At 56.6% G+C, this 17,893-nt stretch overlaps 1 protein-coding gene across 2 annotated transcripts in view; it reads left to right on the forward strand.

Moving 5' to 3' along the window:
- TAFA5 (TAFA chemokine like family member 5) overlaps positions 1-17,893 on the forward strand; it is a 264,736-nt gene that overhangs the window by 74,319 nt on the left and 172,524 nt on the right. Inside the window, exon 1 of one of the 2 annotated variants that reach the window (XM_055374380.2) lies at positions 12,041-13,261. The exons of the other annotated variant lie outside the window; for it this stretch is intronic. Coding sequence (XP_055230355.1) covers positions 13,171-13,261 — 91 coding nt within the window. The 5' untranslated portion in view covers positions 12,041-13,170. Of the gene's footprint in view, positions 1-12,040; positions 13,262-17,893 lie in introns of those variants that run through there. 2 annotated transcript variants of the gene reach the window in all.

Raw genomic sequence — 17,893 nt, forward strand, 5'->3', positions numbered from 1 at the left:
ACTCACCGGCAGTGTGAAGGCTGGGCCCTGAACTCCTCTGGGCACAGGTGGGGCTGGTGTTGGCCGCATATCTGAGTGTCTGGAGGCAGGTGGTGTGTGGGGCTCCTCTTGTCTCTATACGGGAAGAGGGGCCTGGCTCTCAGAGGGTGCCTGCATCTGCCATCTGAGAAGGGGCTCTTGCTGCTGCCGGGCAGGCATGGGTCCTGGAGCTCAGCGCTGCTGGGCTCTCTGCCCCTCGGACTCCTCTGCACCCCAACAGGCTGGGGCATGGCCTCCTCTCTCTGAGCAGCAATGGTCACAGTTCCTGTTCTGCTACCAGTGAGCTGAGCAGGGTATCGGGAGCTCAGGCTCCTGGGAGGACACCAGCTTCTTGACAAAGGTGAAGACCCCAAGGACCCACGCCAGGTGGCAGTGTCGACTCCAACCTACCATAAGTAAAGACCACTCCCTCACTGGCCTGCCTGGCCCAGCCCACCTCCAGGTCCTACCAGGTTCCTCACTGGGCCCAGGTTTTCCTGGAGCCGGGCATCCTTGTCCTTCCTGAAACCAACGATGCTGTAGAAGGAGCGGCTGTTCTCTGTACGAAGAGTGCATTGTACAGCCAAGGGTTCCTCAGCGTGGGGTCCCCCAAAAGCAGACCCTGGGAGTGCGGTCCACAAAGGCGGCTCATCCCCTGGTCATGCTGTGGGCAGCTGGACACATGACCACTGTGGAAACGGAGGAAGACAACCAATGAGAATGAGCAAAGGCCGTTACTCAGTGCCCGCGGCCCGAGCATGGCAGGAAGCTTGTGGCAGAACAGGGACGCTCCAGGTTGCGCGGAGCGGATGGGAGGCCTAGGCCTGGGCAAGCCAGAGCAGCTCCCTAAGGGGGCTTCAGGGCACGTTGGGTTTTCTCTGGTTGGTCCTGAGTTGGGATGAAGGGACAGAAAATGAAGGAAGCTGGTGGTTACTGACCAAGTGCTGACCTTTTGGGCCTGAAGGCTGCAGAGGCTGTGGGTTGGCTTCCGAGCTTGCAGCTGCAGGACAGTGGGCTGGAATTCTGCTGTCACATGTGGTCTGGTCATTGTCCTTCTGGATGGCCAGTCAGCCCACTGGGAGCTCTGAAAAAGGTACACACCATGGGCTGGGGCTCCGGGTCTTCTTCCCGAGGGTGAGGGGTTGGAGCATCTATGGGCCCAGCTCTGCAGGCCTTAGTTGAGGGCCACTCTACATGGGGGCATTGGTCCCAAGGACTGCAGCCTCCTTCTCAGTTGGACAGAGTGGGCTCCAGCAGTTGGAGAAAGCTTCCAGGCCTGGCATTTGTGTGCTGGTCCTTGGGAGCCACTGAGGGAATGTCCTGGGGGTTCCATCGACTTTTCCAGCGAGGCTCAGCTGACCATAGCCAGCATGGAAGCAGGAAAACTACCCCATGGTGGGTGCCTTCGGTGCCACGCACAGTCTGAGACAACCCCCCCCCCCCCCGCCAACCCCAGTGGCCCTGCAAAAAAGAGGAGGTGCAGAAGCTGCAGCTGGGAGAGTTGTAAACTGGCATCTCCATCCATGAGGGGTTAGAAGGGAATTAAAATGCACGGCCCCACACCTGCTGTCTTTGCTCTGCACTCTGCCTTCTCATCCCATGGTAAGGTGGGGGCTGGGGAACCTCATGGCCGTGGTGGGGCTGAGAGGAGCTTCCCTGGAGGAGACTGGCCATGGTCACGGCAGGCGGGAGCGGACTCCTTGCCATGTGAGGGCATGTGGACTCCGGCTTGAGGCAGGCCCAGGGAACAGGCAAGAACCCCACTGTCACGGCCAAGTGCTGGGTGTGGTGTAGACCCTGAGAAGGCACAATAGGCGGGGCACTCCTCAGGCGCTGGCTGCAGGGGATGGGAAGTGGCCCTCCTAGCAGTGGGTAGAGGAGTGGGAATGTAAATGTCCCAGATCCAGGCCCTCTGGCTTGATGGACAGCAAAGTCCTAGAAGTGGCTGTGGGGTGATGCTCCTGTTTTAGTTTTACAAATGCATGATGCTCTGTTCCCAGCAGTGTGTAAATAAATATTCAGTGCACCAGGGCCACCAATACCTAACTCTTTTCAACTCTGCTTAGCTCAAGCTGCCTGGCTGGTGCCAGCCTTGGGCAGAATCTGATGTTTTCCCCCATCCATTGAAGGCTTTTAGGGCATCCACAGAGAAACTGTCATTCTCAGGTCTTAGGTTCTGAACATCCACCTACCACGTTAGAGCTCCGCCTCACTGCTGAGAGGATTTCCCAGGACTTGCACCCACCGCAGCCCTGTGCTCAGCTCTCAGGAACACACATCCTGGCTTCAGCCATGGAGCTTGCCTTATGGGACTAGAATTGCCTTGGAGCAGTGGCTTGAGATGGCAGCTCTGGGTTTTATTCTCTCCTGATTGTTCCTTGCCTAGACCAAAACCAGGGATGGGTGGACGGATGGATGGACTGATGGTAGACAAATGGATGGATGGATGACAGATAGATAGATGAATTGATAGGTAGATGAGTAGATGGATGATGGATGATGAATAGATGTGCAGCTGGATGGATGGATGGATGGATGGACAGATGGATGTATGATGGATGGATTGTGGCTAGATGGATGACGGATAGATGATGAGCTGATGATGGATGGATGATGGACAGATGGATGGATGATGGATGAAGGATAGGTGGATATGGATAGATAGATGATGGATGGATGGATGATGAATGGATGATGGGTGGACGATGAATGGATGGTGATGGGTGGATGGATGGTGGAAGGATGGGTGGATGCTGTATGATGGGTGGATGGTAGGTAGATGGATGATGGGTGATGAATGTATGATGGGTGGATGAAAGATGGATGGATGATGGATGGATGGATGGATGGATGATGGGTGGATGATGAATGGATGGTGATGGGTGGACGGATGGTGGATGGATGGGTGGATGGTGGATGATGGGTGGATGGTAGGTAGATCAATGATGGGTGATGAATGGATGACGGGTAGATGAAAGATGGGTGGATGGATGGATGGTGATGCGTGGACGGATGTTGGATGGATGGGTGGATGGTGGATGATGGGTGGATGGTAGGTGGATGGATGGTGGATGATGAATGGTAGATGGGTGATGAATGATTGATGGAGGGATGGATGTTGGATGGGTGGATGACAGATGGATGGATGATGTACAGATGGGTGAGTGGAAAGATGAAGGGGCCTATGAGGATGTTTGGCCTCTTTAGGGAGGTAGCAGGGGCTGCCCGGGTACACCTGGCTTTAGCCCAACCTCTCCTTCTGCTGCCATAGGCACGTTGCTGAACTGCCTCAGCCTTAGTTTCCTCAGCAATACGTTGGGGGGTGGGGTGGAATCTTTGCCTAAGAAGGTTGTGAGAACTAAACGGGGTGAGGTGTGTAAAGGGTGTGCCCTGTAGAGAACCCAGCCCCTGATCATGCTTTCCTCCTTTTGCCTCTGTCCTCCTTGGAAGCATTTTTCAAAGGCCTGGGTCCATGCAGCCCTTGTGGTTCTGCAGCTTTTTTGCCATAGTTTGCTCACCACTGTGGTTTCATGATTTACGCCTGGGGACGTCAGTGGGTTGGGTTTGTCCTTTCTCCTTTGCTCCTCAGCACTGCTGCCTGCGGACTGCCCACACTGGATTCCCCTTTCCCTGCGGAAGGGCACTTGCGTTGTCTCCAGGTTTCGCTGTTCCACTTGTGGAGGGGCCTTTCTCCACACAGGCAGGTGCTGCTTCGCGGCATTTTCTGAAGAATAGAACTTCCAGATTTCGGGTGGGAACATCTTGAATTCGCTTTCATTTTCCTTAGGATAGTTGAACAGGAAATGATTGTTTTTAAACAAAAACACACACACACAAATGTGTTTGCTTCCCTGAGGGGCAGGCTGAGCCCTCACTTGGGGAGAGCATCCCGCTGTGTGCTGCCCGCCTGGCCTCCGGAAGGCTGCTGGGAGGGCCCTCGTGTGTGCCCATCTGTTTCCGAGGACTGGGGGTAGCAGGCTCCCTCCCCAGGCTGAGTGCTTTCCTCCCAGCCTTATTAGGAAATGCTTTAAAAGGACAATCCCCACTTTGAGTGAATGGGATCTATTAAGCCCAGCGAAAGTGTGAGTTAATGTGTGCAGAGAAAAGATAAGAATTTCAAAAAGGAGAGCAGGGTGATCGTGGGTGCGAGTCTGGAGATAAGAGCGCCTGCGGTTGCTGCGGGCGGGGACTGGTGGGCATGGCTGGCAGGGCTGGCCAGCGTGGGCAGGTGGCCTGAGGGGAGGGGGGACAGGCCTGCTCCTCCAAAGGTCCCCTCCCAGCCCCCTCCTCCTGTCCACATTCACTCAGAACTCACCAGCTGGTCACACATCCTCCAAGCTCCTCCGGGTGAGCTCGCGAACTAAGAGCAGCTCTTAGTTCTGGGTACCCTGGGCTGTGGCAGGGGTGGCTGGGGCTGCAGGAACAGGTGTGACACCGCAGTCTGCAGGGTGGCCTGGGGAATGAGGTCTCACAGGATGATGGTCAAGAAGGGCATCCCTGGCTGAGGCTCAGCCCATGCAAGGTGCTGGGCAGGCCTGGGAACGGGCAGAGGTTTGGCTGCACTGGAGTGGCCTGCAGTCCTAGAGCTGGGAGGTGAGACCAGTGAAGAGCATGGATCCACTGTGGGCAGCGTCTGTGCCAGCTGGGGAGCTTCAGTCCCATCTAGGGGACAGTGAGTTCACGGCCTCTATTTTCTGGGTATGCCAGAGCAGGTCACAAAATAAATGCGAGTAAAACAGCCAAACCCTGGGCCAGCAGGCAGTCTGTCTTCGCCCGTGTGACTGAGCCCACAGGGCCTGCCCGGACTGCGGCCTCAGCCATCCCGAGGCCCAGCTTGTCAGTGAGAGAAAGCAGCACCTTCCCCCTGCCCTGGCCTGTGCCTCCATCTTCTCTTTTTTCCTCTGGAAACTGGTGGCCTTTCCTCTTCTGGTTTTCTATCTCTTCTATCACCTGCTCTGCTCACGTCTCATCTGCTCCAGAGAGAGGATGTGCAACTCACTCAGCCTGGGTATGAAGCACTGAGGAGAGGTCAGAGCCAGCCCTGCTGGGGCATCTACCCTTGGTGCAGAATCAAAACTTGAGCTCAGATGAAGATTCTCTTCTGGGAGTGACTCCAGACAACGGCTGGCTGGGACATCTCTCGGAGATCCCCACAACAGTGTGTCCCAGAGATCTCCTTGGGGACAAGATACGGCCTCTTCCACACATGCAGGAGGAAAAGGAGGAAAGAAAACGTTGATTGAGACCAACCGTGTGCAGTGTTCTCTGCCTGCATTTGCTGTAATCCTTGCAGTGGGCGTCAGTGAGGACTCGGGGCACAGGGAGACTAATGACTGGCCAGCGGTCTGGTCACAACGGTGGCTGGACCTGTGACCAGTGGTCCTCCCCCCACGAAGCCCATTGCTTTTTGCCCCATGCTGCCCCATGAGCCTGGACTGCCAGCCCAGGCTCCCTTCTCCCCATTGCCCTTCTCTAGATCTCCTTCCACTGTCCAGCAGTGCTGAGCACAGCCTCTGGGGCTGGGGTGGGGGACGAGGGCAGATGAGGACAGAGCATCCTTTTGTGCTCACGGCCAGGGATGAGGGCAGACGAGGGCAGAGCATCCTCTTGTGCTCATGGCCAGGGCCATCAGGCACCCTCCATCCTGAACCCACAGCCAGCTCTGAAGGAGGGGCAGGGCCAGGCTGTGAGCAGACTGGGGCCTGGGGGCCTGAACCACAGGAACCCTCACTGGCCGTGGCCTCCTACACAGCCGCCTCCCCTCTCTGATGCCTGGTTTTGGCCTCTGTGGGATGGGGACAGCTGCGTGGGGTGTGCCAAGTACTGCAGGTGGCCGCAGTTACTCAGAAGAGGGCAATCTCAGGGGAGGATGATGGATGCAGGGCCACGGGCCGTGGATACTCAGACTACAGCTCTAGAGGAGTGTGAGGTGGGTGCAGTCATGGAAGTTTCCGGAAACTGAAAAACCTGGCCCGGCCCCGACATTTGAAATGACCCTTTGCTTCTCACCATGCGCTTGGCATCGATTCAATAAACCGTGTGTTTGGGGTGTCTCTGGGGGGTCTGGGCGCCTTGCTGTTTTGTGACCTCTGGGATGGCTGGTCTCATAGTGGACTTGGAGGCTGCCAAGGACATGGGGAGTGTGGCTGCTACAATCAAGGCCCACGGGGTGCATAGCATTCCTGTGAGCACCATGGTCCCTCCTCACCAGAGCAACCTCAGCGCTCCCGACCTTGGCTGTGCGCATGATGCCCGTGGAAGCCGCTCTGCGTTGCCATGGGCCCAGTCTCCTGTCGTTGCATTGCTGATCCTGGCTGACACGGGGGCCGGGCTCGTCAGGTGGTCATGGAAGTGCATGCTGACCTGACCCACGTGCATCCCGGGGGGTGGCCTCCCGCAGGCCTTGCTTGGGTTCCAGGTACTGGTGAGGCCCATGGCTGCCTTCCAGGCCTGTCCCCAGCATGCGGCTGGCGTGCCCTCTCACTGTTTCCCAGGCCCAGAAAGAGGCAGGAACTATGGCCTGTCATGCTCTAGTCCTTCTGGGGACTTCTTTGGGCCCTCACGGGCCATGCTGGATTTACCCCAATGTCCTGGCCGCCCGTGCCCCCGCACACATAGCCGCTGCGCCAGAGGCCTCCCTGAGGCTGTGCTCTTCCTGGCCGACATGCTCACGTGCAGATCACCCCTCTTTCTGGCTCAGCCTCACTCCTCTGCTCCCCACACTCCCCTGGCAGGGCCCTACCATGCTGCATCTGCCCTGCCTTCCGGTCCACACTGGATGGATTCTGCCTATTGGTCAAGGCCAACATCATGACCTCCTCCCTGCCTCGTGGTCTGTGATTGTTAGAGGCACAGGTATGATCATGCCCGCTGAAAACATGGCTGAGGCTGGCTTTATCTTTGCCTATATATATATACCACTTCCTCCTTTTCCTCAGAGTACAAAGCATTACATTATATGAATGTAACACAATTTATCTACATTGTTTTTATGAGACAAGGGTATCTCAAATCGCAGAACATACATGACGCATATGGTAAAAAACAAATTACAATGACAAAGGAAAGTTCCAAATGAAAAGCAGGATTTTACCTCCTTCTTCCTGGCATCCAGGCGTTTCCCCAGGGACAAAATGGTTAATAGCTTCTTTCTTACCCAGCCTGGCCCTGATCACGATATGTTTTTATTTTCAACATGCGTGATGTCAGCAGTGCACACTCAAACTTTTACTTCTTAATTCATCACCTCTGGTCGGGACCTCGTCACTTTCCATTTTGAACAGTGAAAAACACGGAGGGCCTACTTTCTCCATTAAAACACTGCCTTCCTCTTTTCATTCCTCTATTATGTATTTAATGGTCAGGGTTTGAGAATTTACATTTCGCTTTCTACTATTAATTTGTGTACATGTTGATTTTAAAATTTGAATGGAATTAAAGGACATTTATAGTACTATCCCATAAATGTTTATAGCAGAAAGAAGATTTCTGACTAGAACTATGGAGAAAGAGACATACCATTGTAAAGATTTTACCTGTTGGAGATTCTTTCAAGTATGAAGGCCTAATGTATCTTCATACCTATTCTTCACAGTTTATTCTACTTCTAGAGAGTCAAATGTGCTAAATTTTCCTTTATCTCATATCTCCAAGTACATTCCCTTGATTCCTTTCTCTGGTGAAGTGTAAGCTAGATCAGCTTTTTCTATAAGGGATGGGACTAGTAAACTGAACTTCTGAATCCCCTCAAATGGTATGCATTGTAGACTGTTTAGCTGGGTATAAAATTCTAGGTCTTCTATCTTTTCCCGTCAGAATCTGAAGTCACTGCTCCACTGTCTTCGAGAAGCCAGTGTTTCTAAAGCAAAATTCAGTATCAGCTCATTTCTTTCCTCAGAACGTTTTGTTGTTGTTGTTGTTGTTGTTGTTGTTTGCTTTTTTTTTTTTTTTTTTTTTTTGAGACAAAGTCTCGATCTGTTGCCAGGCTGGAGTGCAGTAGAACAATCTCGGCTCACTGCAACCTCTGCCTCCTGGGTTCAAGCGATTCTCCTGCCTCAGCACCTGGAGTACCTGGGATTACAGGCACCCACTACCACGCCCAGCTAATTTTTGTATTTTTAGTAGAGATGGGGTTTCACCATGTTGGCCAGGATGGTCTCAATCTCCTGACCTCGTGATCTGCCTGCCTTGGCCTCCCAAAGTGCTGGGATTACAGGCGTGAGCCACTGTGCCTGGCCTGTTTTTTTTTGTTTGTTTGTTTTTTTTTTTTTTTTTTTTTTTTTTTGCTTTAAAAAAAAATTCTGCAAGGTTTTCTTGCATTGGTTGGATCTAGGGGTCTGTCCATTAGATCTAATCAGAATATGGTTAAGTCTCTACAATCTGAAGATGTGCATTTATTTATTTGACTATTTCCTCCTCTTTGTTGCCTTTTATTCTCCTTTAGAACTTCTAATAAATGAAAGTTGGATGTTTAATGTTTAGGATATACCCTCTAGGTCTCAAATTTTCCATACTTTGTCACCTTTCTATGTGCTCTCCACTCTTATAAACATATTTGATTTTACTTTCCACAGCCCAGTCTTCATTCATTCCCATTTTACCATTCAGTATATACCCTAGATCTTAAAATGGTCCACTCACATTAATTTCCAGGAGTTTTTTTCTTGTTCTCTTGTTTGCCTTTTTTCCTTCTTGGGAGTCTGGTTTTCTCTTATTGATACCATATTATTTCAAATTTTTTGAGAATGATGCTATTTAGAATAATCACAATTACGGTTATGATTATTTTCCCTGAATTATTTCTGTCCCCTAAGGTTCAAGTGTAGAGTATGCACAGCTGAGCCTGAGTTCTCTTTCATGCCTCTAGCTTTCTGCAAACACCTAGTGATCTCTGCCTGCTAGGTCCTGTCTGTATAGGAATAAAGGTTGAAGTGTGTGTAGTGACCGGTCAGTGTGAATCACCTCTGCCCTCTGTAGCCCAACAGGCTTCTCACTTGACCATGAGCACTTACTGTATTCCCTGGGAATGAGCAAGGTGCGTAGACAGATGGGCCACCCTGGAAGTGGGCATGCACCGATGGGCAAACAGGGTCCCCACATTTGCTGGTGCTGGCAGGCTTGACCCTAGGGACAGGTGTTTTTGTGCATTTCACTCTTGGGAGGAATTGTGCTACCTTTGGACCTGCTGACCCTGCTTCTCATGAGTGACCAAAGTCCTTAACTCTGCTCTGCCCTGGTTTTTTCTTAGACCTTAGTTTTTCACTCCAGAAGCAGGTTCCTGGCTTTTTTGTGTGCCATGGGCCTGTTTGGAAGACTGGTGAAGCCTGTGCCACCCATCTCAGGACAAACTAAAAATACCTGATGAAGAAGATCAATTATAACCACATGCAGTTAGCAAATGGTAAAAAGCCTATTTTTGATACAGTAATGTGTTTTCTTTATGAACACATTACATACAAAGTCTAGTAGTGGGACAACCATAATTTGAAGTAATGGTGAAAATAAGCAATAGACTGAGATATCTACAAGAGCTGTAATGTGATATGAAAATACCTGTGATGTTTGTTGGTGACAAAGTCATAGTTATGGCTAAAGTATTGTGTTTACTGCCTACATGCCTAATTGAAGGCAGTGTTAAATTTCATTTAGAGATGCGTTAAATGATCACTTTCTCCATCCAAAGTCCCACACCTCAGGCACTGTGGGGACTGTCCCCAGGCAGAAGGCACCCCCTCTGTGGACAGCTTTCCTCTGGCCCTGGTCTGAGCTACACTAGCCTTAAAGCAGCAGTTTGCAGGGGTTTGGGGGAAGACACACCCACCCGGCACTGTGGAAGTGCAGCTCTTTGGCCAAGTGCCCTCCTGCCTGGACACCTGGCCATGCCCCTGGTTTGTTTCACCTTCTCGGGAGGATGTGGGCATCCTTCTGTTGGTTCCCACCACAGTTTTTTCTCTTCTGTCCAGAGACTGGGCCCAGGACCCCCTCACCCTTTCTGGCTTGCTTAGCATTTTGATTCCCAACACAGTAATGGTTTCAGTATTTGTAAAGGGTCTTTCCTGTTATGTCAATGAGACCCTAGGTGTCTCCTCCTGAGATGTGTGTTGGTTTTATCTGGTTCAGGTGTTCACACTGCCATCTGGAGCTGACTTCCCAATGGCACCCAGGGCCTCTTTGGTCTGCACTGTTAACTCACTCTTCGGAAGCCCTACACGAGGTTCTTGAGTTTGCAGCTGTGATTGCTTTTAAAGGTGTAAGCAATGCCACATGCATTTACTAACAGGAAGCCTTGGTGCCCGGAGAAGTGTGATGGTGGTCCCCCAACGTTAGGTACGGAGGTCCTCCTGTCCCACCTGTTGAAAGTGAATTGGTGGGCCATGCCTCTATTTATGAACTTTCTTTTTTTTCTCCTTTATCCTCTTTAATTCTCTTTACAGAAGGATCTTCCAAATGTAGTTCTTAAAAATTCCCCTGGAGAACGTAGCATACTTTTCTATTTTCAGAATTTCAAATGATATGCACCTGATTGGGGACACAGTGAGTGTCAAGGGCAGGCTCTCTCTCCTGATTGAGGTCCCTTTGGGGGCCAGGGGTGAGCACATGTGATAAGCACCCAGAAGACCCCCGAGTCCTCTGACTGGGGAGCCCTGTGCCAGGTGAGGGATGAAGGCCAACGACCTTGCTGGAGGTCAGGCTCTGCCAGCCAGGCAGCGTGGGTTCCTGAGGAGCTGCTACCTTAGATCTTTCCTAGAGAATGTCTACGGGTGGAGAGCAGGAAACAGTGGGGTGCTTATAGGAAATGGGGTTTTGAAGGGGATTGCCTGAGCAGAGAGAATGGCTAGGCCCTCCCAGGGCAGATCCAGAGCTGCTTAGTTGCTTGGCTGGTGTGAGGCTGGGGCCACTCCTTTAGGTGAGAGGAGTTGGATGGGACATTCTTGTCTCTCCTGGATGTTTTCGGGGGCAGGTGGAGGGTGATGAGCCAGAGGTGAAGAACTGCTTCGTGGATGGCCTCTCCCCTGGCCGGGTGCTGGGCACCGCAGAGCCAGGTCAGGCAGACAGCATCAAGCTTAGTGGCTGGTCCTGACTCTGCCCTTGACTTTTTAGTTGATGTGAGACCAGTCACCATGCCTCTATAAGCCTCAGTTTCCCCAGATGCATACTGATTGGCTTGATCTATCTGACCTCCAAGAGCCCTTCAGGGCCAGGCCTCTTTCCCTTCCTGGCACGTCAATACTGGTGCAAGGAGGAGACAGCCTTCATGTGAACCACATGCACCGCGGGCACCAGCACTGCCCCCAGCCTGCACAGGTCAGGAGAGAGGTTCAGGGTCCCAGGAAGCTTAGGCCCCGATTCCTGCCCACTGCTCTTTTCTGGTCATTTGAAATTGAATTTCAAATTCAATTCAGGCAAAAATACCTTGAGGCCTACCACACTGGTCTTGGTGCTGGGCTCTGGGGCGAACCCCTTACGAGGACACCTGTGCCCCCTGCTCTGGGGAGCGGGGTTGGGGAGCAAAAGTGGCCTAAAACAAAGACCCTTTCTTCCTAGAGGCGGGAAGGGAGGCAGTGCAGGGAGGCATCCGTTTGTTTCCCCTGGAACGGAACGTGGGCATTAACAGTGCGCCCACGCTCTTGGGTGCAGGGCAGCTGGCTGGAGGGTGGTACACAGTAGGGGCAAGTGTGAGTGTGTTTGTGCGTGTTTCCAGGCAGATGTGCCGTTTTCAGAAGCCGCGGGACCAGCCTCCTCCGAGCCCTCCCAGCCGCTGGTCGGGCCCGGCTGGGGCCGTACCTGGGCCTGGGTTTCCCTGTCTCTCCTGGGGCCTTGGGTGCGAGGGAGGCTGGGCGCCACTCGAGGCCCCGCGTCCGGTCTCCCGCGCCAGCAGGGCTGGCTCTGCAGTGAGGCCCCTGCGCACCTAGGTGGAGCCCGACCCGCAGTTTTCGGCTGGGCCGGCCCCACCTGACCCGCCGGCGCGCCAGGCGGGGGCGCTGCAGGGCGGGGTCCCCGGGGTCCCTCGCGGCCCAGTGCGCATCGGCGGCTCCGCGGCCGGGAGGAGCGCAGACGGCGGCGGGCGCGGGCCGGAGTCCGAGGCTGCGCGAGCCCGGCCACCTGGGCTGGCAGCGACTGCGCCGCGCTCCCCCTCCCGCCGCCTCCCCCGAGGAGCCGGCGCCGAGCCGAGCGGGCGGGCGCGCGCCTCCAGGCCGGAGCAGCGGCGTCCCGCGGGCGGCGAGGCGCGCAGCGTCGCCGGCCCCACCTGTAGGCGCGGCAGCCACCGGCACCGGCACCGGCAGCGGCGGCCCAGCGTGGGCAGCCCAGGGGCGCGGCGGGCCCGGACCTAGTCCCGGCCGCGGCGGCGGAGGCGCGGGCTGCTGGGAGCGCAGAGGCCGGCACCGTCCGGTGGGGACCGGCCCGCCAGCCCCGGGCCGCGCAAGTTCGATCGCCGCGGGCTCGGCCGGGCCGTGCGGGCCCCGGCGGCGGCGATGGTGCGGCAGCCCCGCGCCCGGCCCGCAGCCCCGGCCCCGAGCCTGGCCCGCCGCGGCGGCGGTGGCGGCGGCGGCGCGGCGGCCCCCTGAGCCCCGGGCCGGAGCGAGCGCGGGCGGCGGAGGAGGCGGCGGCGGCGGAGGAAGAGGAGGAGGAGGAAGGCGACGCCGAGCAGCGGGCGGTGGGGGGCGACAGGCGGAGGAGGGGGCCGGGGCCGCGCCGGACCCCCCCCCCCCGCGCCGCCCGGCCGTTGCGCAATCCGCGGCCCGCCGTCCGGGCCCTGCTGGCGGTGCGGCTCCGGGGGCGGCGGCGGGGCTGATTCATGGGGCCGCGGCGGCCGCCCCCCCGCGCCCGAGCCCCCGGCGCCCCGCAGCCAGCGATGGTGGCCGAGTGGTCGGAGCGGCGGCCGCCGCGGCCCGAGACTTTCTGCTAACCTCCCCGCCCCCGCCCGCCCCCTCCCCGGCGCCCCCCTCCCCCCGCCCGCTTCCCTCCCCTCTGCCCAAAAAGACACAAATCGCCTCCCGGAGTGGCGCCTCCAGTCGCGGCGGAGCGCGGCGTTGGCGGCGGATGGAGGGCGCGAGCGGGCGGCCGCGGAGGCTGCACCCGGCGGGGCGCTGATGCGGCGCCTGGACCTTCGCTGCGCGACTTCGGGGGCGTCGGCCGAGTTGGGACTCCGCGATGCAGCTCCTGAAGGCGCTCTGGGCACTGGCAGGGGCCGCGCTCTGCTGCTTCCTGGTCCTAGTGATCCACGCGCAGTTCCTCAAAGAAGGTAATTGTCCCCGGGCGCGCGGACCGGTCCTCCGCGCTCTGCCCGGCTCGCGGCGGCCCCGGCGCCCAACCCGGCTTCCAGCACGTTCCGCTGCCGCCGCGCTCGGCTGAGGCTCGTGGAGCGCCACTGCGGGCCCGGAGCGGCCGGCGGCGCAACCCTACCAGGAGCCCGACCCCCCGCGGATCTCGCCGCCCCGCGCCCATCGGGGCTCACCGGCAGGGCGCGGGGTCGGGGCGCGCTGCGTCCTCGGTTCCTCTGGCGCCGCCCCGGATCCCCAGCCCAAGCCGAGGCTGCCGTTTCCATCCCCTGCCCCACACGGCTCGGTGGCAGCGGCGCCCGCCCTCACGCCGCCGGGCCCTCGGTAGATGGCACCAGCGCTCCACGGTGGCCGGCCGGACTGGGGCGGGAGCGGAGCTGGGACCCGCCAGGGTGGGCGCCGGGCTGGGACCCGCGGACGTCGGGAAACCGGCCTGCGCACCTGTTCCCCAGGGCCCAAGCCGCCTTCCAGAGACCCATACGTTCGGGAAGCAGGGGCTTGGTCACCGGGGTGCGCAGGTCCCCGCGCCAAGTTCTGCCCCTGCTCTCTTGGTCTTTGCTAGACTGCAGGGCAGTCTGGGACTATTGAGGCGCCCAGGATAACGGTTGGACCCTCGTGGCTGGAGAGGCGCTTTGGACTGGGAAGCATCTTACTGGGGGTTGGGGGCAGGGCCACACCTCCCCTGATGGGCGGTCGGTCGGCTCCAGGGACCCCAGACGCACTCCTGGAAACTTCCTGGTTTCAGGGCCAGGCTCCCTTTGCAGGGCTCCCGGTGCACCCCGGGATCAGCCTGGCCTGTCATATCAGACTGGGGGCAACTGAGGCGTTGGCCTCCCCCCGGGCACCCCTGCTCATGGTTACTAGTGCTCTGGCACACGGGCTGGGCCAGCTCCGCCTGGTGGTGCTCCCCTTGGTCCGCTGGGAAGGCTGAGCACCGGAGGGCGCCTGCGTGGCTGGTAAGGCGCTGGGTTCTCATTAGTTCTGGGTTCCTGCAGAGGAAGGGCTTGCAACATTCAGCTGCTTTCCTGACTAATTAATGAGCCGCCGGAGGCCTGGGGAAGCAGGTAGGTGCAGGAGCCTGGCCCGAGACCCTGTGACCTCCACGGGCCTGGTGTCCACTTCCCTCCCTTGATTTTGGATGTGGGCACCTAGTACAGAGGAGGGCCAGGTCTGAAGGGAGAGTAGGCTACCCCAGGACTCTGCTGCGGGCTTGGCCTGCCAGCCCGGGCTTGCGGGGACCCTTCCCCAGGTGGGAGGCCCAACTTCTTCCTGCTGCCTTGCTGATCCACTTCAGGAGTGGGTGGTTCTGCCATAGGGCAGTAGCACTTGGGCCTGGGGAGGCCATCCTTCCTGCTGAGGAGTCATTGGGTCCAGGCAAGCCTGCGAGGGCTGTCCTCTGCAGGTGTCCCTTGTCAGGACTGTGGGAGCCACCCCCTGGTGCATTCCAGGTACCTGGCAAAGGGGTCCCTGTTCTGCTGGGCCTGTTTGTGTTCGCGCTGCAAGTTCTCTGCCTCTCTGGCTGATCTCGAAGTCTCTGGGGGATTGGCTTGCGGAAAGGGCGTGCATGTGAAAATTTCAGTGTTTCTCTGAGGTCCAGGTGCCCGGCTGCATCCTGATACTCTGTGACGAAGTGAAGTTCCCCTGACTTTGAAGCTGTGAGTTAGTAACGGGGGAAGCTCCTGGCCATGTGGCCGGCCTGTGACAAGGGCTTCCTTTCTGCCTCGCCCTGCGGCGCTGACCCAGTGCAGGTGCCTCCGGGGGCTCTGCTGTCCCCCTGAGGCTCCAGGTCTAAAGGACTCTGTTTTTTGGCCAAGAAGAAAGAGTTTCTGTCTCCCAGATGGGAAGGTCTAGGTGTGGAGCAGGCCCAGGATTAAATACTGGTTGTGTTCGCTTAGTGGAGTACTTTTTGTGGATTTAGCCCTTCACAGAGATCTCCATGTTTACCTTGAAGCAGACACATGTGTGTCGGTGTTGTGGAAGACGGTGCAGTCATAGGAAGGTGGGATGAGGATGGGGTCAGCTGTACGCTGAGGGCACAGGTACCTTTGGAGGAGCGATTGCGGGTCCCAGTGTTTGCGCAGCCCTCCAGGACTCCTGAAGTCCTGTCTCCCTGTCCCGAAGCGGTGGCCTTCACCACCCTGGGTTGAGCTCTGCTGCCTGTCTGTCTGGAAGGTCAGGACTTGGGCAGCCTCCCTGTCCTTGCTCAGATGGCCTTTTGGCCCCTTGGCATCAGGAGCCCCAGGGGAGGCCTGGGGGACCAGCAGTGAGAGGTGCAGGGAGGGGGGTGGCTGACTCTGGTTCCTGGCTGATGGGCTCGGCCTGGGGCCACTCTCCTCCCAGCAGCCGCTGTCCAGCAGGAGGGAGGGAACAAGGCAGGCGGGTGGACAATTGTGACTTGTTGTCTGGGCCTGAGTGGGAAAGAGCTGTTTAAATAGCCATTTTCATGAATCTGTTTTTTTCAGGGGTGAAGAATGGGGGACCCAGGGAGCCGTTTTTCCACACTTCTCCTTTTGTGTGGAGATAGAGGCCACCCCGTGGCTAATCCGTCCCCCCGGCCACTCTGGTCTTCCAGTGTTTGTGGAGATGAATAGGGCTGTGAACCGAGAGAGAGGCAAATTGCGGTCCATAATTGCAGCCTCGGTACGTCCGAGCTTTGTGAGAACAGGTCCTGCCCACCGCACCAGGCCTGGCTGGGCAGCCGCAGGCCGGGGAAGAAAGCAGGGCCTCAGTGTGGGGTCTGGCACTGGGGCCTGGGCAGCTGCTCTTCTTGCCCTGTCATTCCTTAGGACACGCTGACCCTCCTCTGGGAGGGGAGAGCCGTCCTTTCTTCTGAACTGCCTGGTGTGTGCACGTGCTGTGTCTGCATGGGGTGTAGTTAAAGTGGGGGACGAGGGCGGGAATCCCAGGACCCTGATGGAAAAGCCGGCCGCTTCCTTAGGGCGCAGACGACGTGTGTCACGGAGACGCGAGAGGGAAGCCAGCACTTTATCTCCATCATCATGTTTGGCCTCCAAATACGGAGTTAAGGAAACGGCGAGAAGTATAAAAATATTTTCCACCTCCCTCTTCCAAAGACTTTACAATATTTTTCTGGAAGTCTTGAGTCACTTGGACTCCAGCACTCCAGCACAGATTAGCAGGCTTTGGTGTGGATGCTTAATGTAAACAGAAGGATAGGAAAATACTTCAAAGAGGAAGGAATGCGGCGAGCCTGGGCCACCCGGGCAGGACACAGTGGCAGAGAGGTTTCTGGGCTTTGGCACCCAAAGGGACATGAGAAAGCCAGGAAATCATTCGGCCCGATCCTTTCTGAATGGGAGGGAGAACCCAGTGCCTCTTTCCTTTAAATGTGGGTTTGAGGTTCAACTCTATCTCGGTAAATCCTTTTGGTGGCAGGGGAGTGCATTCGACGGCTTGAACGTGCTGTGCAAAAGCCTCTTTTGCAGGTTAATATTGAGAACTTTGCATCCAGCGGCCGCGGCACGGTGTACCCGGGCCTCGATTCCAGAAGCGCTTTCAGAACCGCTGTGGCGTGCCTGTCTTTGAGCAGCTGCTCGGAGGGCAGACTGTTGATTGAGTCAACGGATTCAACTTCCATTGATTTAGTTAGCTGGCTCTTTCGGAAATGAGGCGTCCTCCTGCAAACCCGTGTGGCCCATAACAAGGGGCATGCTCAGCTCCGTGAAGGCAATTGATGGTGTATGAATTGTTATGGCTCCGTGCAGTCGTCATTAATTGATGCCGTCTTTACAAGATTAGCAGCCAATGCAGAGTGTTCGTCTATCTGTTAGATGGATCAGTTTATTTTTTAAGAAATGGATAGAGAACTTCTTAGGAGACACAGCACAGTTCCCGGCCCTAAGACTCCATCAAAAATATTTGCTGAATGCGTACAGCCATTCTGTCCCAGAGGCATAGAGCCAGGGCTGTGGATGGTCCATGGTGGGTTGGGTGAGGGCTTGGTAGATGCCCTTGAGGTTTCCCAGAGCAGCAAGGCTGTTCTTGGTGAGGGCTCGAGGCTGCACCGGGCTCCATTCTGAGTTTCTAACGGTGGAGGAGGAACTCACTGCACGCGGTGTGTGTGGAAGGAAGAGGGAGTTCGGCAGCTCTGTGTTCTCAATGCTTACGGCCAGCTGTGCCTGCACCCCTGCACCCAGTCTTGTCATGGGGCTGCTCCGGCCGCCAGACTCTGAGCTTGGAGCTGGCTGCTCATTTCTCCCTGAGTCTCAGACTGCGTGTGGAGGGGTGCTGGGCTTTGTCTAGGGGCCCCAGGGGCTTCCCTAGCCCACTTCCTGGGTGCATTGTTTTTATGGCCCTGATGAGGTGTGCAGGCAGACAGAGCGCAGGGGCATCGCAGTGCCAGCCCCACATGGCAGGTGTCCCTCAGCCTGCCTCTCCCCGACCCTCCAGCAGACGCTGTTTGCAAGGCCAGGTAGGTGTGAATGGCTGCTGGGAGGGGTGGAAATGAAAAGGCGTTAAAAATAACCAACTCTTTTATCATCATTTACTATCATTTCTTGTGTGACACAGAATCTAAATAAAACCCACACTCACCGTAATGGGATTCTCATCTGCTGTGTCTCTGACAACTGTAA

This window comes from Gorilla gorilla, chromosome 23 (assembly GCF_029281585.2).
Source record: "Gorilla gorilla gorilla isolate KB3781 chromosome 23, NHGRI_mGorGor1-v2.1_pri, whole genome shotgun sequence".
Lineage (NCBI taxonomy): Eukaryota > Metazoa > Chordata > Mammalia > Primates > Hominidae > Gorilla > Gorilla gorilla.